The sequence below is a fragment of the Staurois parvus genome, unplaced genomic scaffold (genome assembly GCF_062004578.1).
Source record: "Staurois parvus isolate SC_StPar_1 unplaced genomic scaffold, SC_StPar_1.0 ptg000142l, whole genome shotgun sequence".
Lineage (NCBI taxonomy): Eukaryota > Metazoa > Chordata > Amphibia > Anura > Ranidae > Staurois > Staurois parvus.
In genome coordinates, this window is record NW_028317938.1 from 215,073 (window position 1) to 234,963 (window position 19,891).

General features: G+C 40.3%; 1 protein-coding gene across 1 annotated transcript in view; it reads right to left on the reverse strand.

Moving 5' to 3' along the window:
* Positions 1-1,213: 1,213 nt before the first annotated feature.
* LOC149465151 (protein argonaute-1) overlaps positions 1,214-19,891 on the reverse strand; it is a 141,126-nt gene continuing 122,448 nt past the window's right edge. The window contains exons 13-19 of the mRNA XM_089673585.1: positions 11,915-12,074; positions 10,560-10,650; positions 9,901-10,095; positions 9,690-9,824; positions 4,887-4,988; positions 4,522-4,721; positions 1,214-4,424 (exon numbers count right to left, since the gene is read on the reverse strand). Coding sequence (XP_089529711.1) covers positions 4,316-4,424; positions 4,522-4,721; positions 4,887-4,988; positions 9,690-9,824; positions 9,901-10,095; positions 10,560-10,650; positions 11,915-12,074 — 992 coding nt within the window. The 3' untranslated portion in view covers positions 1,214-4,315. The remainder of the gene's footprint in view (positions 4,425-4,521; positions 4,722-4,886; positions 4,989-9,689; positions 9,825-9,900; positions 10,096-10,559; positions 10,651-11,914; positions 12,075-19,891) is intronic.

The window sequence follows — 19,891 nt, forward strand, 5'->3', positions numbered from 1 at the left end:
CAGGCACTGCTCAGCACCTGGCTAATACCATCCCTACAGTGAAGCATGGTGGTGGTAGCATCAAGCTGTGGGGATGTTTTTCAGTGGAAGGAACTGGGAGACTAGTCAGGATCAAAGGAAAGATGAATGCAGCAAGGTACAGAGACATCCTTGATGAAAACCTGTTCCAGAGTGCTCTGGACCTTAGAGTGGGGTGATGGTTCATCTTTCAACAGGACAACGACCCTAAGCACATAGCCCACGTAACAAAGGAGTGGCTACGGGTCAACTCTGTGAATGTCCTGGAGTGGCCCAGCCAGAGCCCAGACTTGAATCCGATTGAACATCTCTGGAGAGATCTGAAAATGGCTGTGCACCGACGCTCCCCCATCCAACCTGATGGAGCTTGAGAGGTACTGCAAAGAAGAATGGGAGAAGTTGCCCAAAAATAGGTGTGCCAAGCTTGTAGCATCATACTCAAAACGACTTGAGGCTGTATTGGTGCTAAAGGTGCTTCAACAAAGTATTGAGCAAAGGCTGTGAATACTTATGTACATGTGATTTTTTTTTTCATTTTTTATTTTTAATAAATTGCAAAGATTTCAAAACTAACTTCTTTCATGTTGTCATTATGGGGTATTGTTTGTAGAATGTTGAGGAAAATAATGAGTTTAATCCATTTTGGAATAAGGCTGTAACATAACAAAATGTGGCAAAAGTTAAGCTCTGTGAATACTTTCTGGATGCACTGGAAGGATAAATTATATTTTTTATCTAGTTTATTAAGCTTCCAAACCCTTTCCCCTTCATATTCTACTTGCTTTTTTTGTCCAGTTACAGCATATCTAAACCCAAGAGCAACAAATATACTACAGCTTAGCAGTCCTTAGGGATGGTGGTTGCATGAGTTTTTTTTTTTTATTTATTAGTCCTTTTTCTTTATTTTTACATGGTAATCCTGCCAGTAACACACATCCTGTCCTAGAGTGACAACGCTCACACACCATACTGTATCTATGAGAAAACAGTGCTGTCACCCTAGGTCAGGACCATAATAACCTCCAACCTCTCCTTAACTTAAAGGGGAGGGGCTGTATAGTCTTCAAAGATAACTAGTAACAATGCAATTGATATCAGTGCAGCACATGTAGCAAGCACAGGAGGTTATCAGCTTACAATATTTCCAACAGGACCAACAGGTGTTTTTTGCACTTATCGAACAGACATAACAAAATGTTTTCAATGGTATATTTAACAGACCAAAACGGTCAAAATAATAGTTCACTTTTAAGGTTTACATATACTTTAACTGATAACAAAGACACTTACCAAAATTTGTGCTAAACACAAGTAAGCGATGCTGTAATTTCAACATATGGACAATATGCATTTACTTTCTTTACTACGTTATGCCTAATCCAAAAAAAGAAACAAAGTTAGATTTTCTCTAACAAAGTCCAACTCCTAGCCAAAACTTTTTTGGGATTGAGAGGGGAAAGGTTTGAACTCAGGTTTTGTTGCTGCCTCCCTTTGGGGAGGATTTCCCTTCTCTGTCTTTCACTGTCAAAGAAAAGAAGAGAGATCTCTCAGGTGGGGACACAGAAAATAATAAATACATTTTTATCAGTCTGGGAAATGGATTCTTGCTTTCTTCTTCTCTCGGTGATTCTATACAAAACTTAAGGTATATGTACAGCCAACACTCTCTTTTTTAACTTTTTTTCAGTGGGGAAGTGTTAAAACCCCTGTTAGATATATATTGCTGTCCATGTACCTGCAGAGAAGATTCACCATATTTGTTCTGGTGGATACTGACTACAGTACAGAAAGTCATTGGAAATATAAACAGGTAGTGGAGGAAATCTTCCATAGAGGATGCCTGCTGCTTTGACAAATAAATTGGGATTTCCCTTGTTTTGTTGAGATTTTCTTGCACTTTCCTTTAAATTCCTGGGGCAAGATTAATTCCTAAATTTCCTTCATGAGATACAGGAAAAAAAACAAAAAACAAAACAAACCCTGACAGTCTTAACCATTTTCTACTCTATCCAAAAACTGGCTTTAAATTCACTTTAAACCTAAAAAGCTACAGCTAGAATTCTACTTTAACAATCTGAAGAGTCAGCTACAGGGTTTCTATAACGTGTTGGTCTATATTGTTAGAAAAGGAAGGGAAACTTGGGTAAAAACATTTAACATAATATGATCAAAGACAATCTACTATTTGTCTTTATTGCACATAAATAGTTAACTTGACTACTTTCACTGCTAAAGTAAATAAAGGTATTATTATTTTTGACCAAACTAAATTTCCCTGTTTGTTATATTTTATACCAAAATGACACTCTGTCATCTGATTTCCAAATTTGTAATTTAAATTAGTAAGGCGATCTCTGCTTTCTCTTACTCAGTCTATATTTCCTGGTCTGTGTCCCAGGTCAACGTCCTCAATACTGCTCTAGGTACTAGAGAGAAGGCTACACCAGGCACAAGTGTGCACTCTGGCTTGCTATTGGGGCTTAAAGCCATTTTATTTTCTTGAGAACATTGTAAAGGAAGATGACTGTATAGAAAAAAATATAACCATTGGAGCATAAAGCTATTTCCTTAATAAACTGATCACAAAGTAACCTCATGTGGTTTTGTTTTCGGCATACTGCATTTTGCATTATGAGCTAAAGAATAGATGCAATGAGTGAATCTGGAGAACTATTCATTTCAGGTAAGTACTGGGTCATTCTCGAATATCAGCTTCTGCAGGACATTTCTCTTTATCAGCATGGCCTTTAACTTTACAGAAACCACTGCCTGTAATCACAATTGGCAACCAATTCTAGTAATGGGCCATTACCAAGAGAGAAAAGGATTCAAGTTATTGCCCTCTTCCATTTTATCTTCAGAGTTTCTGGCATTATAATGTATGGCACATAGATTCTCATCCCACATTCCATACTTTGGCTGTAAAGGTTCCTCTTCATACTGTACCTGCTACTTTGAGAAATCTGAGATCCTGCTAATATTTTCCTTAAAATATTTGTATGTTAGCAGCCTCTGCTTCAGTGACACTGCACATTTCTGTAATATCTCAATATGCATTTACCAAACAAAATGATAAATGAAAATCCTGAATCCAAGTAAAGCTGGCTCTGGGATCATGGGATCCTCTAGTTTAGACAGCTAAAGCAAAATGTGAGCAGCACTGACAGCCACTAAACCTAGAAAACAACACCTTGCAGTAATTGTGCAAAGACTGATGGATGCACCTCCAGTATGTTTGTTCACAATGAGCTGGTGCTTCTAGTGCTGCTACGTAACATCTGCTAAGCCGAAGGAGCAGAAACAATAACCTCATTTCTAGCACTTAAAGGGTTCAAGGCACTTTGCACAATTTTCTGTAACTTTTACCACCTTGGACCAATGATATTACAGTTTTAAAATGTATCAAGTGCATTTGTATATGTGGCAAACAACTTGTTTGAGACAGGAAGGCACGCAGGAGTCAGGTCATCATTGAATAACACCACCCTATTGCTTAGAATAACCCAGCTCCGTTTTGCCTCAGTGTAAGAAGACCATATGGCACGAACGGATTTCAGGGGAAACATGACGTAGTGAGCATTCAGTACATTTGGCTTGTTTTATCATGCTGTGTAGCATGAAAGCCCCCCTACATGAATATGGTGTATATTTGATGTCTTGACTTATGGACATTTCATCCCCATGGCATTCCAATTTATCAAATCACAAGAACAGAACCACTGTTGACCACTAATTAGCCGACCACTGCTATGTTCTTGAAGTGGCATTATTGTGCTGGTTTTGTGAAACACATGGTTTGGGAGCATCCTCACGTGTAATCTCATCGTGTATGCTCACGAGTAATCTCATCAAGTCTTCTTTAGTTAAATGGGAACACAACCGATTTAGCTTTTGTTTAAGGCTCAAAGCTGTCTGGTTTTATATGATCTTTCATCACAAAATTGTTGCTATGCACATTCATCCTTCTCCACTGGAGCGTTGGGCTCAGCTTTTCAGTTTATCTGCTTGCAGTATTGCATTTCAAGTCATCGAGGATTTTGCCGTGGCAACCAAAGGAGACCTGCTAAAAAAGGTGCTCGCTTACATTCCCACAACATGCAAAAACAAAAGTATCATCGTCTGAAGTGATTCCAAGTTGGTCCTGTGGGATGTCATTGGGCGTGTCAGTTTGTTGTGAGGTACCCTTTGTGGGTAAGGCTCAGAATCTCTGAAAACTACTCTGAGCCAATGAGGTACGATATTGGGCAAACATGTCATACATCAAAAAAGTCCGCCAGAAAAGGTTTGCAATTGGTCATCATGCAAAATACATGGTGCGTAATGTGTCTTGATGAACTTGCACAGCCTTAGCTAAGGCCTGTGGATCCCTCCCATTGCTTTGTCCAGAAATGTGACTGCCTTCCCCGCTAGAAAAGATGTAAACAACCATCAACCTCCACCATAACAGAAACAGATCAATATTTACTCAACCTCAATGGGTAAAACCTAAAGAGGTCTACTTACCTGTCATGTTCCTTATCAACCAGGTGGTACCGTGCTCTGAAAGCCACAAGTCGAGCATAGTATGCAGGTGCAGGTATAGAAACAGACCGTGTGCAACGAACATATGTGTGACATAACTGGTAGGTGAGAATCTGAAGTTCATCAGCTGTGAACCGGTTATCATCCCAAAGAACATAGTAGTGGGATGGACGGCTGGTGCCCTACAGAAGATAAAATAGTATCAGCAATATAGTATAGAGAAAAGCAACTAAATGTCCTTGGTAGCTGAAACCATAGTTTTTCAGCCAGCTGTACCCTTGAGTGTGTCAGCCAACTAAATCTCAAAATCATTTTCCTGCCCTCAAAGGGCACCTGATATACATTACCTGGATACCTGCATGACTACAGAGATAAAAATCAAATTCAAACGGATGTGTGATATTGGTGTCAACAGTTGTTCCTGCTGGAATGTTTCCACTTTTTCCAATCTGTATGTGCAAAAATGAAAAACAAATAAAATAAAAAAATGTAAGAAAGAACACATACTGTTTAAAGTAGTAAAATAGCATTATCAACTGAAAAGTTGAATTATGTGAAATACCGAGGAAGAATAACCAAAATTCTGATTGCACAAAAATAAGGTATGATAGTTATGTTACTTTGGTGTGCAACTGTTTTACGTAAGCTGTCATTTTAGCATAAAGGAAGTTAGACAGACAGAATGAATAGCTCAACCTTTTTTAGTTTTAGATAGAGTAGGGAAGGGTTAAATCCCCTATCAGGTTATTTTTTCAACCTGGAAATGCAAAAGGAAATGATAGAAAATCTCCTCAATCATCTTAAACAGTTGTCACTAGAACATTTGAAAGCACTGGAAGGTTTCCCCTCACCTCTTGCTCTCATGACAACCCTAAAATGTAGGATTTACCCTCATATTCTGTCTTGGTGACAAATGATGAAGCTTCTCCCTAGAAAGAACAACGATGACAATAAAAACTTGGCAGAGGGTTAAACCCTTCCTTATTCTAGACAAAACTAAAACAAAGTTTTGTCCTTCTATTGAGGCCTCATTTACACTGGCATCTGAGACACATTAACAACTTTTATGCTTTTCCAAGATAATTTTTTTCCTGCGTTTAAATGCTCCTGTTTTTAGACCTATTTAGGCAGTCCACAGATGATTCCGTTTTGTTTTTTTGGTTCAACTAGCAGGTCAAACAAAAAGACCCGGTTTCCCCATCCACACATTTGAGGTGGATGGGGGAATCTCCCCACTACGTCGTATTCTGACAGACTGAAGATTTAATAAAGAAATCTTTACAGGAGAGCAGGAGGGGTATGTCTCTCTGACTCACTCAGGTGTATTTGTGTAACGTCAGATTTTTTTGTTTAGTTCTGTTCCCAGCACAGCAGTAACAAAATCTTTCTACAGCCACAGAGCATTAAGATCAAACTCACCACCTACTGGCTACAGAAGAAAACAGTATAACGCTTTTATATGCAATATTTCATACTTAAGTGGTTGTAAAGACTAAAGGTTTTTTTTTTTAGCTTAATCCATTCTGTGCATTAAAGTGGTTGTAAACCCTACATATACCCAGTGAAAGGATGAAACAAATCCTGCTGCCAAAGTTGTACCTTTTTATCTGTAGTCCTCTCTTCTCTACATCCATTCAAAAGTCCAGAGTTTATAAAGCTTGTCTGAGCTTTCAGAAAACAGGGGACAAAGAGCTAAAGTTACACACTGCAGAGCTCAGAGAGCTGATTGGAGGGATGGCACATACTCCTTCACACAGCACACAGGAACAGAGTTGAGGATGTCAATCACACACAGTGTGCTGAAAATCCCTCCCGTCACCTTTTTTTCTCTTGGTGTTAGGAAAACTAGTCAAAAGCAATTCATGCTGATAGCAGAGGAAAGAAGCAGCAGACAAAAATGACACCTCAGACAAATACATACTATAGAGGAATATGCTTTGTTCATATTTCATGTCTGAGGTTTACAACCACTTTAAGGTCAAAAACATTTGATGTCAGCTCCCCACAAATGTTCACTTGAGCCTAATCTTGATCCAGCGCTGTCTTTACTAGACATGGTGGCAGCAGTAAGAGCCATTGGCTCCTGCTGCTGTTAATCAAATCCTGTGAGGAGGGGGCGGGGCTGAGCCATATTGTGTGTGTCAAAAGACACACATAGTGCAGCTTGGGATCTAGCCCACACGTGTGTCTCCGTCTAAAAATGCATAAAACAAAAAATTTAACTGCAGAACACAATACAGTACATTAAACAAAATATATGGAAATAATCCCAAACTTCTTTTAAAATACATTCCCTTCTGAATACATTTTAAATGTAACCATACATTCTTTTTATATAAAACTCATTGTAAATTATAAGTATCATTTCAACTGCTTGGCAACCACGCTATAGCCAAAAGACTGCTACAGAGTGGTTGTCTAGTTCTGGGAGGTCATCCATTGATGTCCTCCCTGAACCCCACCCTCTGTGTGCCCCCAGGGACGGGGTTCCTTCTGAACACAGCTGATCACAGATCGTGGTAAGGGGCTAATCACATGTAAACAGACTTGCCGGTTATAGTTTTTTCACATGCTGTGTCTGTGTAAGGAAAGGAAAGCCAATGACCAGCAAGACTGTCAGTACATGGTTTACACTGGTAATCAGGGCACTGATCATCATCATGCAGCCCCATCAGTGCCCATCAGTGCAGCCTCATCAGCGCCCATCAGTGCAGCCTCATCAGCGCACATCAGTGAAGAAACATTACTTATTTGCAAGTAACTAAGAAAAACTTTAAAAATTTTTCAAAATTTTCGTTCTCTTTTCATTTCTTTAGCAAAAAATAAAAAAACTCAGTGGTGAGTAACCAAATCCGGACCAGCAACATACCTGTACGTTGCTTGACTTTCGGTGGTTATACTGGAGTGAAGCCTGCAGCTGCAGGCATCATTCCAGTACCATTTTTTTTTTTTAGAGCCAGTCAGCTATTTTGTACAAGCAATTGGAGCTGCTGACTAGCCACTTGATTGCTTGTACAAGCAATCCCCCCCTCCTGCGGCCCTCTCGGGATCTCCCATCACACTGGGAGTCCCAAGCAACCAGGAGACATATCCAGCTACTGGCCTGACAGCCAAGCAGAGGCAGAATCGGCTTTCATCAGCTCTTCTTAGCAGTAAACCGGAAGCAATGACCTGACATCACTTCCAGTTTACTTTGAAACTTTCAGGCCATTTTTAAAAATCTGAAAGCATTCAAAACTACAGATCTTGGTGTTTTGAATGCTCTCACGTGAAGAGGAGGGATTTAGGGTCCTCAGATACCTCCATAAAAAATACCTGTCAAGTGTCTGTTGCTGTCACAGGAGATGTTTACATTCCCTGAGACAGCAAGAGAAGTGACTAAACATCTCAAGTGGGAACCTGTAAAGGCTTTTAGTATAATTTATGTTTTTTGTCACCTTTGCATGGGCAGGTGCAATTTTAAAGTGTGACATGTTTCATATTTACTCGGCGTAACATCGTCTTTTATATTTTACAAAAAAATTAGTTATGTATTGTGGTCTTTTTTAAATAAAATTTTTTTTTAAAAAAGTGTATTTTTCCCTAAAATTGCATTTGAAAAACCACTGCGCAAATGCCGTGTGACATAAAAAATGCAAAAACCACCAATTTATTTTCTAGGGCCTCTACTAAAAAAAATATATATAATGTTTGGGGGTTAAGACATTTTCTAGCAAAAAATACTGATTTTAAAATATAAACAAATAGTTCCCAAAAATGGCTTGGGGCTGAAGTGGTTAAATATAAAAAAAAGCTCTATCCTGTCCCCTGATACAAATTTCATATTGATAGTGTTGCATGACTGTGCAATTGTCATACATAGTGCAACAGCACTGAAAGCTGAAAATTGGCCTGAGCTGGAAGCGGGTGAAAGTTCCCAGTATTGAAATGGTTAATAGAGGACTATTACTTTTAATTCTAAGTGATGTCATTTAACTACTTCCCACAGGCAATATTCCTCAACATGCAATTTTAATTTACGCACTACTTTTGAACTAGGAGCCTACAGCTAGTTTGTTCATGATTTTGTCATCACCATGGAAGCCAATGTTTTCAGCTGTTAACTGTCACAGTGGCACAGTGCCAGCTGGAGAATCCGGCTGCTGCTAATACAGTGTAATATATTCAAGGCTTAAAATTTCAAGTCCTGAGCTACTAGCCAGGCCTTAAGTTACTTGCCACCAACAAACACAAACAGAGACACCTGTGTACACACACACACACACACACACACACAGAAACATGTACACACACGCACAGAGACACATGTACACACACGCACACAGGCACGTACAGACATGCATACACACAGATACATGTACATACACAGAAATAGACACGCACAGACACATGTACATACATACAGACACACACGTACATGCACACACACACAGACACACATACACACATACATACACGCAGACACATGTACAGATACACACATGTACACCCCCATAAAAAGTTGCAGTACTTCGTTGTTCACTCACAGAGCCGGGTACTGCACTCTAGGGGAAGGCAAGGAGCACAGCACACACTCCTTCCTTTGCTTTCACTGCGCTCAGGTATTGAGCAGTCTGACGGCTCCCAGCGCCAATGACAGATCCGGCCTGAGCTCCAAGCCTGCTCAGCAAGACGGCCCTGGGGGACACGCTCGCCCCCACCATAATTTCCACTCGCCACTGGCGAGCAGGCGAGTGGAAATTTCAAGCCCCGATATAATCATTTAAAAAATGTATTTAAAAAAATCTGTTGAGTGTAAAATGCATTTTAAAAAACATTTTATTCATCTTTTAGTCTTTAATAAAAATTAAAGTCCATAAAATTATTTAGGTAGACAATTAGTTATAGACTTCTAGTTACATTAACCAATGCCTACTGATGCAGCTAAATTTGGTCCGGGTATTTAAGTTTCAAAATGTCCTAGTCATGAAAGAGATAAATACTAATAATAAAGACTAAAACTTTAGACCTGAATCAAGAACATACTGTTTACAGAACAATAGATCAGTCACCAGGCTGTTTTCAATAACTGCATCAGCAACATTTCTGGGCCAGAACAAAAGTACCAAAGTAAACATGTACCAGTAACATATAAGCAAGACATCACTTACCCGTTCACTGCGATCTGCACAAAACAGACGTGTGTGGTGGCGTTTCTGCACTACTATGTAGGTGATGCCTGGCTGGTAGTCTTTCTCTAATTTAATACATGCATCTCGAATAGCCAGCAGCTCATAGTGCAATATCTGAGGAAGACATAACTACCTGTCATTTCACGCTGCCTAGAGACCAAACAAAAACACAATCAAACTAGATATTTACCTGTGGAAGTTGACCTTCTGGAACGCCATCTCGATAGAATATGATTCTGGTTGGTTTGAACCGAGTAGATTTATAGAACTGGATGAGAAGCTCCCGCACCATATATGACAGGTCTTCAATGATCTCTTGTCGAGGGCGCTGTACTCTCACTGTGGCACAGTATCTGCTCGGATGAGCATCCATGCTGCCTACAACCTGTTATAATTTAAAAGATATTTTATCAGTGCCTAAGAAGAGACTGGGGTTAGATGTACTTTTGCAAAAATATCTATCTTGCAAAATAAGGGTTTTGTAAAACTAGCCACACTCTGCTTGATTTTGCTGCCAGAAAACCGAGTGATGGGGATTTTTATTTACATTTGCACAGATTATTAAATATCAATTACATTGGAGTATGTCAAAAGCAGTAAAAGCTCTTTAATATGCAGGAAATCATCACACCTGTGGAGCTTTGGAATTGTTTGAGGCCAACAGCTAAAAACTGAAATAGGTCACATTTACAACTTCAAACTGTCTACAGTCTAAGGCCAGCTAAGAACTGAATGCTGAAATGAAGTCAATATGTTTATGATAATATGAAAAAACTTTCTATTATTGTTACTAATAGCATGATAAACACTTTGTGAAATCAGCACTAGCTATTATGGATCATTTCTCACCGCAGTAATCGAAGGCTTCTTGCCATCACCAGCAGGCGGGTGTGTGACATCTGCTCCAAGAAAAATGACCGGCTGCTGGAAGACTGCAGAGCTGCCATGAGAAAAATATTAGATACCTTTATTATTATTTTCTGTGCCACAGCTGGGTAAACTCACAGAATTCAGAAACCAAGGAGTGAGGTCTTTGAGCCACATGAAGTTTTAGAACACCAGATGTACATCCAAAGATTTTATTCAAATGCTTCCACAGTTAAGCCCCAGTGGTCACTGTTATATTAATTAATTGCTCCAAATGGAGTTTATTTACTTGCTCTAAGTGGAGAAATCTCTGAACACCTAGAGCAGTGGTTCTCAACCTTCCTAATGCCGCGACCCTTTCATACAGTTCCTCATGTTGTGGTGACCCCCAACCATAAAATTATTTACCCAGTAATTATAAGTCATGAAGTGTCGTTTTACCTCCAATACTGCTGCTTTCAGCACAGCGGCTGCGCTCTACACAGCGGCTGCGCTCTACACAGCGGCTGCTCTCTACACAGCGGCTGCTCTCTACACAGCGGCTGCTCTCTACACAGCGGCTGCTCTCTACACAGCGGCTGCTCTCTACACAGCGGCTGCTCTCTACACAGCGGCTGCTCTCTACACAGCGGCTGCTCTTTAAACATCGGAAATATGTGTTTTCCTGATGGTCTTAGGTGACCCCTGTGAAAGGGTCATTTGACCCCCAAAGGGGTCGCGACCCACAGGTTGAGAACCACTGACCTAGAGGAATTTTGTAAGCAAAACTTTACAGCTGCTTTTTTAGCTGCGAGTATCGTAATTAGTAGGTTTATGTCTATATGTGGTTTTGCATTAATCTTATAAATCTATTCAAAAACGGCTCATAATAAACAGCCACATGAGATCAATGAACCATATTAATCATACACCCAAATAAAGGTATTTATTCTGAACTCATGCTGCCAATCATTTAGTCTGGTCTCAAACTTGTAATCCATCAGTCTGAAGTATTGATTTTATGCAACGTTTAAAATGGTATAGCCTAAATAAACTCTTTCACATATAGACAGGGACCAATAAAACAAGGAAGAGGTATAGGAGGAAAAGAAATAAGAAGAAGAAAAGGGACACTACAATAACTGGTAACTAAATAAATTTTAGGCCTGTATGGTCAATAGACAGTTTTCACTGTATGAAACTCATTACTTCTGTTCCTGATAAAATCAAAGAGTTACTCTGTAATCTGAGCAAAAGTGTAAAATAAAATTGCCTCAGCCAAGACAAAAATTATCCATAAAGGTTTAATTAGTTTGTTATATGAATTTTAAACTTGAAGTTAAGTAAAAAAAAGTTACCGTTGATGAGGCACTAAGATGTTGTTGATCCCACCAAGTTTGACGTTGATCTTTAGGCACAGGTTGCTGAGGGTTTGTGGGGAAGTCTTTACCACATTTTTTACTTGGACACATTGTGTAGCCATGCCAAGCAAAGTGTCCCCAACACGTTTCACTTCCGCTAGAATCAAATGATTAACATTTATTATTGTACAGAAGTTATTTTCATTTTGGCTGTACTTTTTCAAAATACATTAGCACATGCTTTAACACTATGCCAGTCCTGTAAAAACACATCGATATTATTTCTATTAAGGAGGAACTCCGTAGTTAAAGAGACTCTGCAGAAAGCTCAGCTATCTTGATCCTTTATAAAGTAAAATAAAGTGAGCGCTACCAATGAAGCAGCTATTGCACTAAGGTAACCAGAAAAAACCTGTCAGATAGTAAACAAGAAGTGCAGAGCTAAATTCGAACGAAGTTTAAACCAGTAAAATGCATAAACGACAAATAAAATTCAAAGGTTCATAAAAGTTCATAAATAGATAGTGGTGATATAGAATCCCAACCGCAGCGATAATCAAGTGCTTGGAAGATATAGTAAAAATGCGCACTCACCAGATGCGCACTGAATATGTGCATATAAATATATCCAACACGGTCCACTTTAGGGAACGGGATATGCCAGGCGTGTGGTAAACTTCCTTCAGGGTGTTAAACAGCACAGCAGAATTTCTTGGGCTGGGTAAGTTGTCAGTTCATCCAGTGGTCCCCTTTAACCACTAGCCTACAGAGCACTTATACACCCTTCCTGCCCAGGCCAATTTCCAGCTTTCAGCGCTGTCGCAGTTTGAATGCATATTGCACGGTCATGCAACACTGTACCCATATGAAATTTTTATCATTTTTTGTGACAGATAAAGCTTTATTTTGGTGGTATTTAATCACCTCTGGGTTTTTTATTTTTTCTTAAACAAACCAAAAACCACTGAAAATTTAGAAAAAAAAAAAAAGTTTTTTCTTAGTTTTTGTTATAAAATTTTGTAAATAAGTGATTTTTCTCCTTCAATGATATGCGCTAATGAGGCTGCAGTGATGGGCACTGATAAGCTGCACTGATGGACACTTATAGGTAGCACTGATGGGCACTAATGAGGATGCACTGGTAGGTGGCACTGAGGGGCATTGACAGGCATTACTGATGGGCACTGAAAGGCGGTACTGATAAGTGGTACTGATTGGCAGCACTGACTGGCACTGATGGGTGACACTGAAAGGCAGCTCAGATGGGCACTATGTGGCATTGATGTGCACTGGTAGGCACTGATATGTGGCATTGATGTGGCACTGACACGAGGGACTGATGGATACTGACAGGTGGCGCTGCTGGGGCTACACTGATCATCAGGGCACACTGATCATCAGTGCCCTGATGATCAGTGTACATGTCCCCTCAGCGTGACAGCTCGCGGGGAGAGAAATGCCGATAACCGGCATTTCCCTGTTTACATGTGATCAGCTGTGATTGGACACAGCTGATCAAATGACCGAGCCGACATCTTCGGCTCTTTCCGTGATCAGTGATCCGCTTTGTCCGAGGGACACAGTGCACCGCCGATCGCCGCGCGCTCAGAATGGGAGGACGTCATATGACGTCCTCCCAGAACGAGAGAACCACTTTGCGTCCGTCATATTACTATATGGCGGGCGGGAGGTGGTTAAGGATGGATGGGTCTGCAGTCTGTGTTACAGGGATTCCCTCCTCTGTTTGCTTGAATGGGCCAGGCTCATAAGAAGGCTGTGTAATTCAATAGCTCCATATAGGAGGCAAACAAAAGGTGCCAATAGTGTAGTAGTATAAAAATAATGTGCTTATTCCATGGAAATTTAAAATGTATAAAAGTGAGTTTTGCAGAGTTAACACAACACTGACCAAAAACAAAGATGGCGTGACGTCATGGCGTTTTGATTCCTCCTAAAGATTATTAATATAAACAGGTGCTTGTGAGCTAATATGTGGTATTTACATATAAATAAAATTAAATTAATTAATACTGTGATAGTGGTGCATCAACACTAATACACATACCCAAAAAACTGCAAAGTTGAATATTATTAAATGTGTGTCGCACTCCACCAACTTATTTTATCCGTGATGTAAACAAATTGCTATCAGCATATAATTTATATTCCTCCTATACCAATCATTAATGCTATTAATTCCTAAATCCATAAATGCATTAATAAGAAATGATGTATAAATAATAATAAAAATTCCATATATATACACAAACGTGCTGAGTGGTCAATAGATACTAAATACAAGTATATGTGCCAAAAAAAATATTTTCACTGATAATAGATCAATAATTATTTATATATAAAATAGTGCAAAAAAATGTAAGAGCAATAAGTCAAAAATTCACGAGAAATTAAAAAATATAAAAAATGAATATAAAATTACTATAAAAGTTCACTCTCTGATTCAATATGTGATTCAAATCCTGCTGTGCAAATAGATTAAACTCTTGCTGTGCTGAGAAATTTATGCGCTCACCTCACATGCAGCCAAACTGTTAAGTAAGGCTGGTAACGCTTTTGTGTGCTAAAATGGACCAGATGGTAATTTCATGCTAAAAGATATTTTCCAGGATATGATGGATAGACCGTACTGCCACCCTTCTCCCACTGGGGGTCTCCTCGACTCTCTCCTGGCCACACTGTGCCTCAGTGGATGGATGAGGTTTCTCTTCCCTCGTCCTGCAGGAGTCTGTATACTGCCTCCACCTTGTTGTGCAGGTCTTTTTACCCCTTTTCTTTTCTGCTTCCTGTGGTTCAGTATCTAGCCTGCTCAGTGTATCCACGTCATACACTTTATATCTTGTACTCCATGTTGAATAATTGTTTTATATTATACCCAGAATGAGTTAATGACAATATGCTGTGTCAGTTATGTGTTACAGAACTGTGCTCACACATTCTTTTGTTTTTTATCTTAGCTTAGCCTTGGTAGAGGCAGGGAAAGTATCCAGTTATTTCTAAGTACTAACAGCATTTGTTTCTACTATGATACAGTTAAAAGTTAACCACTTCTGCTCCATGGGAAAATAACTGTTGGTTTCTTGTAACTGATTCAAGGTCTGAGAAACCTAAATTGTTCATGTACACAGCCTTGACAATTATCCAGTGAAATTCCATTCTATGAGGAGGAATATTATGAATAAAGATTAGACTGTTCTTTGGAAGCTGGTGTGCATGTGTGGATTTCTTTCTTCCAGAGAGCAGTCTCTTGGGCCCAACGGGGGGGGCCGAAACTTACCAGTGATTATTAGAGACACAAATCCCTTTCAGTTTTGGGGCTCGTCCCGGGATCGGAGAGTCATCCTATCCGGTGAGTATTTGATCTATATTTTCTGATATTTACCGTGACTAGGCTCTGGCTGAGTTCCGATGCCCACATACTTTGGAAGTATGTTTTAATGAAAGAGTATAGTGTAAAAGATTACCGGCCAGCATAAGTACTTTTGGGAAGTACTTTAAGGACATTGGATGTCCAGAAAATAATGTATATGTACTTTTGGGAAGTACTTTAAGGACATTGGATGTCCAAGGACATTGGTTGTCCAGGAAATAAGAAAATATTGACACTGGTGGGTTTGGGCTGCCAAAATTCTGTTGCTTATCTTTCTGTCGCGTAAAGGATAATATAATTTGTTGTGTTACACCGATGTCCAGGTGGTAAGTGTATGGACCGGTAGTTACGGATTAAAAGTTTTGCAAATGATTTGTCCTGAATGTGTATGCAGACTATTTTTTAGTCATTGTATTCCTGGAGGTTACTTTGTCAGTAAGGTAGAAAAGGCATATAAACATAAGTTAGGAAAACGACCCCTTTTTTTATCAAGTCACTTCTAACATACAGGTAGAAAGGGTAAATTTACATTGTCCGGTGGAATTTCAGGATTTACAGTGGAAGAAGTTAAAAGACAGGTTAGACACAAAGGATATTATTATATAGAGTGTCCTTTTCAGGGTATAGAGTAGGAAAAGTTGTATATTCTTTCTCTGTCTCTCTATAATCTTTGTGATAAGAGTGATAATTGGTCACAGATCACTCGACCCGAGAAGGTACACAAGTGACTAGATTCACGTTTTGGGAAGATGCATCTGAATTGAAACTTCAGGTGGCAGTCGAGCACTGTGAATCATTCTCTCTCTCTTTTCTCCTTTTCTTACTGGAATTCCTTAAACAGACAGAATGGGACAAGTTAAGAGTAAAAACACACCTTGTCCCGAACCAGGAGAGACATGCAAAGATTTCGTAGCACGGATTTGTGGGACTAATTATTATTTTATAAATCCATGGGTGGACAATTTAGCGGGATGGACTGAAACAATGGGCAGTTCAAGTCTGTTCCCGAGAACAGCAGATAATGACACCTTTCATATAGATATGATAAAAGGCCCTAGTCCCGAACCGGCAGGTAGAACCAGACACAAGGTGGCGACACAGACCAAGCAATATCCATTCCTCACTGTAGGAGACACGCTAATAATCAAGTGTTTGGAAATAGAGGATATTGACCGTATCACTAAACACTGTCCCAAGCCCACTACTACACCGGGGGATCATTGGCATATTTAAAGAAGGCATGTAAAGACAGGAATTTCACACAGGAAGACATTAGACTGATTGACTCACTGGTTGGTACCGCCCGGTGGTACCTGATGTGCCATCTCTTCTTACAGCCATACCGTCTGATGCTGAATGGTTTTCAGTAATAGACTTAGCAAATGCATTTTTTAGAGTCCCTGTTGACGCAGAGACACAGCCCATTTTTGGTGTCTGTTTTTGGAACCGACAGATAACCTGGTGTAAAATGCCCCAGGGTTTTGTAAATTCTCCGGTAGTCTACGCAATTGTTCTCCAGGCTACTCGGCGGGGGTGGACACCAGCCCATGGGTCAGTCCTGCTGCAGTACGTGGATGACATCTGCCTCTGCAGTCCCACTAAGGGGGCCGGCCTGAGGGATGGGGAGAGTTTGTTGAAATGTCTTTTTGAGAGTGGACACAAGGTGGCAAAGAAAAAATTGCAATGGTGTAAAGCAAGTGTTGAATATCTGGGTTTTGTGCTCACAAAGGGGAAAAGGAAAATCAGTCCAAAGAGAGCTGCGGCTCTCCTGAATCTTGCCCACTCACAAACCAAGAAAGAAATGCTCTCCGTTCTTGGAGCAATTGGTTACTGCCGCCAGTGGATACCTGACTGTTCCTACTATGACAATCTGTTAAGACAAGCCACAACCCAGGAAATGTCAGAAATTGTTAAATTGTCAGATGCCATGGTTGATGCATATATGTATATGAAAAATGCAATGGTAACTGCCCCAGGCCTTGGCCTCCCTGACTATGTAAAAATGTTTCATGTGTATGCAAAAGACAATTGTAAGACCATGGCCGGTGTACTCGCCCAGGAGCACGGAGGCAGACTTCGCCCTGTAGCTTTTTTCTCAAAAGTGGTGCCAGTTCAGTTCCAAGGCATGCCTGCGTGTCTCAAAGCATTATCTTGCGCTATGGCTGTGGAGATGTCCATGTCATTCACCTTAGAACACCCTACGCATGATGTAGCTGTTTTGCTAAAAAATATACACACTCAGCACATGTCCTCCCAGAGGCTGAGCGGCTATGAGGTCATTCTTTTATCCAACCCTAATCTCACCATCAAATATGCGTCAGCCACCTCAGGCCCTGCTCCCATTCTTAATGCTCTGTTAGGATTAAAGGGGGAGGATTTACTAAAAGATGAGAAAGGTCTCTTTCTCAAAGAGGGGAAGCCATGCATCCCTGCAGCTAGTGCTCCCCTGTTCATAGAACAATACCACGGAGTAGGACACAGGGGCTAGCAAAACACCTGTGAAGTTTTATTACAAGATTTTTACATTGCAGGTCTCCCCAAATTAGTGAAGGCTTTTGTATCCAGATGCATTGTTTGCATCCGTAATAATCCAAACATACCAAATAAGTCTAAACATGAGCATCTACAATACCCTACCACTCCTTTTACACACCTTCCAGTTGATTTTACACACATGCCAAAGATAGGAAAAAAACAAGAATATCTTTTGGTGATTTTAGATGTGTTTCCTAGGTGGGTAGAAGCTTATAAGACTACGAAGGAAGATGCCCAGACAGTTATCTGTATTTTCACACAGGAAATCACCTAGATGGGGGTGTTTGTTATAAATCAGCTCAGACAATGGCCCAACTTTTGCATTTAAAGTATGTCAGGCCCTGGTAAAAGCCCTTAGGATAGAATGGAAGTTTCACATTCTTTATTATCCACAAAGTTCAGGGATAGCAGAAAGAATGAACAGGACCATAAAAGATAAGCTGAGGAAAGCAACTGGGAGTACTTTTGTCGACTGGACAAAGCTACTTCCAATTGTATTAGCAGAAATAAGGATGACACCAAGTAAAGTGATGGGATATTCTCCATTTGAGGTATTGATGGAAAGACCATTCCCCACCCCGTGGGCTAGAACACCACTAGATCTCACAGAATTGGGAGATCTAGAGCAGATCAGGGAAGAATATGTTCGAAAACTGATTGAAACATTGGACAATGTTGAAAGAAATGTTGTTCGCACTTCTTTTTTTTCACAGGTCCCTACACACCCTTTCCAGGTTGGTGACATCATAGTGGTCAAGCAGCTAGCCCAGAACAAGAAGGCCGGGTATCCTTTCGGCCCAGAAACCAGAGTGATAGCAGTCACCAGAACCGCAGTCTTAGTAGAAGGACAACAAGCCTGGATCCATGCCAGCCGGGTGAAAAGAATCAAGGTAGCCAAAGACACAGGCACAGGAGAGGACCAGGTCAAGGTGCTGCCTATTAAAGGAGGTGAAGCAGGTGATACAAATCCTCGAAGAGTGAGTGAAGTCGGTAACAAAGCCTCTGAAAATAATCAAGATGAGCATTCTATTAGCCAAGGACTCTGGCAAACTATGGATTCTGCTGGGACTGATTACATTTTTAGTGTTTACCCCAATATGGATAGTGACTAACTGCATATACTCCCCAGAGGATCTAGGTGCTGTTCAGGTTATATGTGGTCACAACAACGATAATAATACCTCAGAAAACGCACACCCAATACACACTAGGACCAAAAGAGAAACCAATATACCAGCACAGAAACCACAGGTTGCTATTACCAGAGAGGGGAAGATTACTACATTGTGGTTCGACTCTTCTAACACCCATGTTGCTACCTTTTCCTTCACCTATGGAGACCTCACAAAAAGAGGGGATGAAGAGAGTAGCAGGAAAAGGGCGCACAAGAGGGAGGGAATAGGTTACATCTGTGTAACTGATGATTATTGGGGAAGTAACTGTGATTATTGGGGAGCAGTGGGATGGAACATAGGAAATGACTGGGGATACAAACCTGACACGGCCATAAATAAGAAGGACAAGAACGGAAAATCCCTCATAAATAGAATGACTCTTACCAGGGGGTATATCGGGCACAAGGGGGCAATTTAAGATACAAGACGTGCATAATAACAATGATTACAATCCCCTGAAGCCACACATCAGTACTTTTAAGGATATGATTGCCATTGCTGATCCTTCTTTCGAAGATACCGTGGCAGCGGAAACTGGATTTTTAGATGTAAATCTTTGGTTAGAATGGATGAGGTACAGTGCCCTGCAGCACAACAAGTCTAATTGTTATGTCCGTGGAGCAGCCAGGCCCCATGTGGGAACAGTGCCACTGAACCTCCCTGAAGTTGTTGAAGAATGTTTCCTAAGTCTCTTTACAGGAACACATAACAAAAATGCTTCCTGTGAAGCATGGAAAGCAAAGTATCCCATAGTCACTAAAACCCCCAAACCCGGGGAAGGTTTGAGGTATACCCCGGAAATTACACTTGTTACAAAGGAATAGCGCATAAAGAAGTTTGGAAAATTTTACAAAATGTTTTTGTCACACATACAGC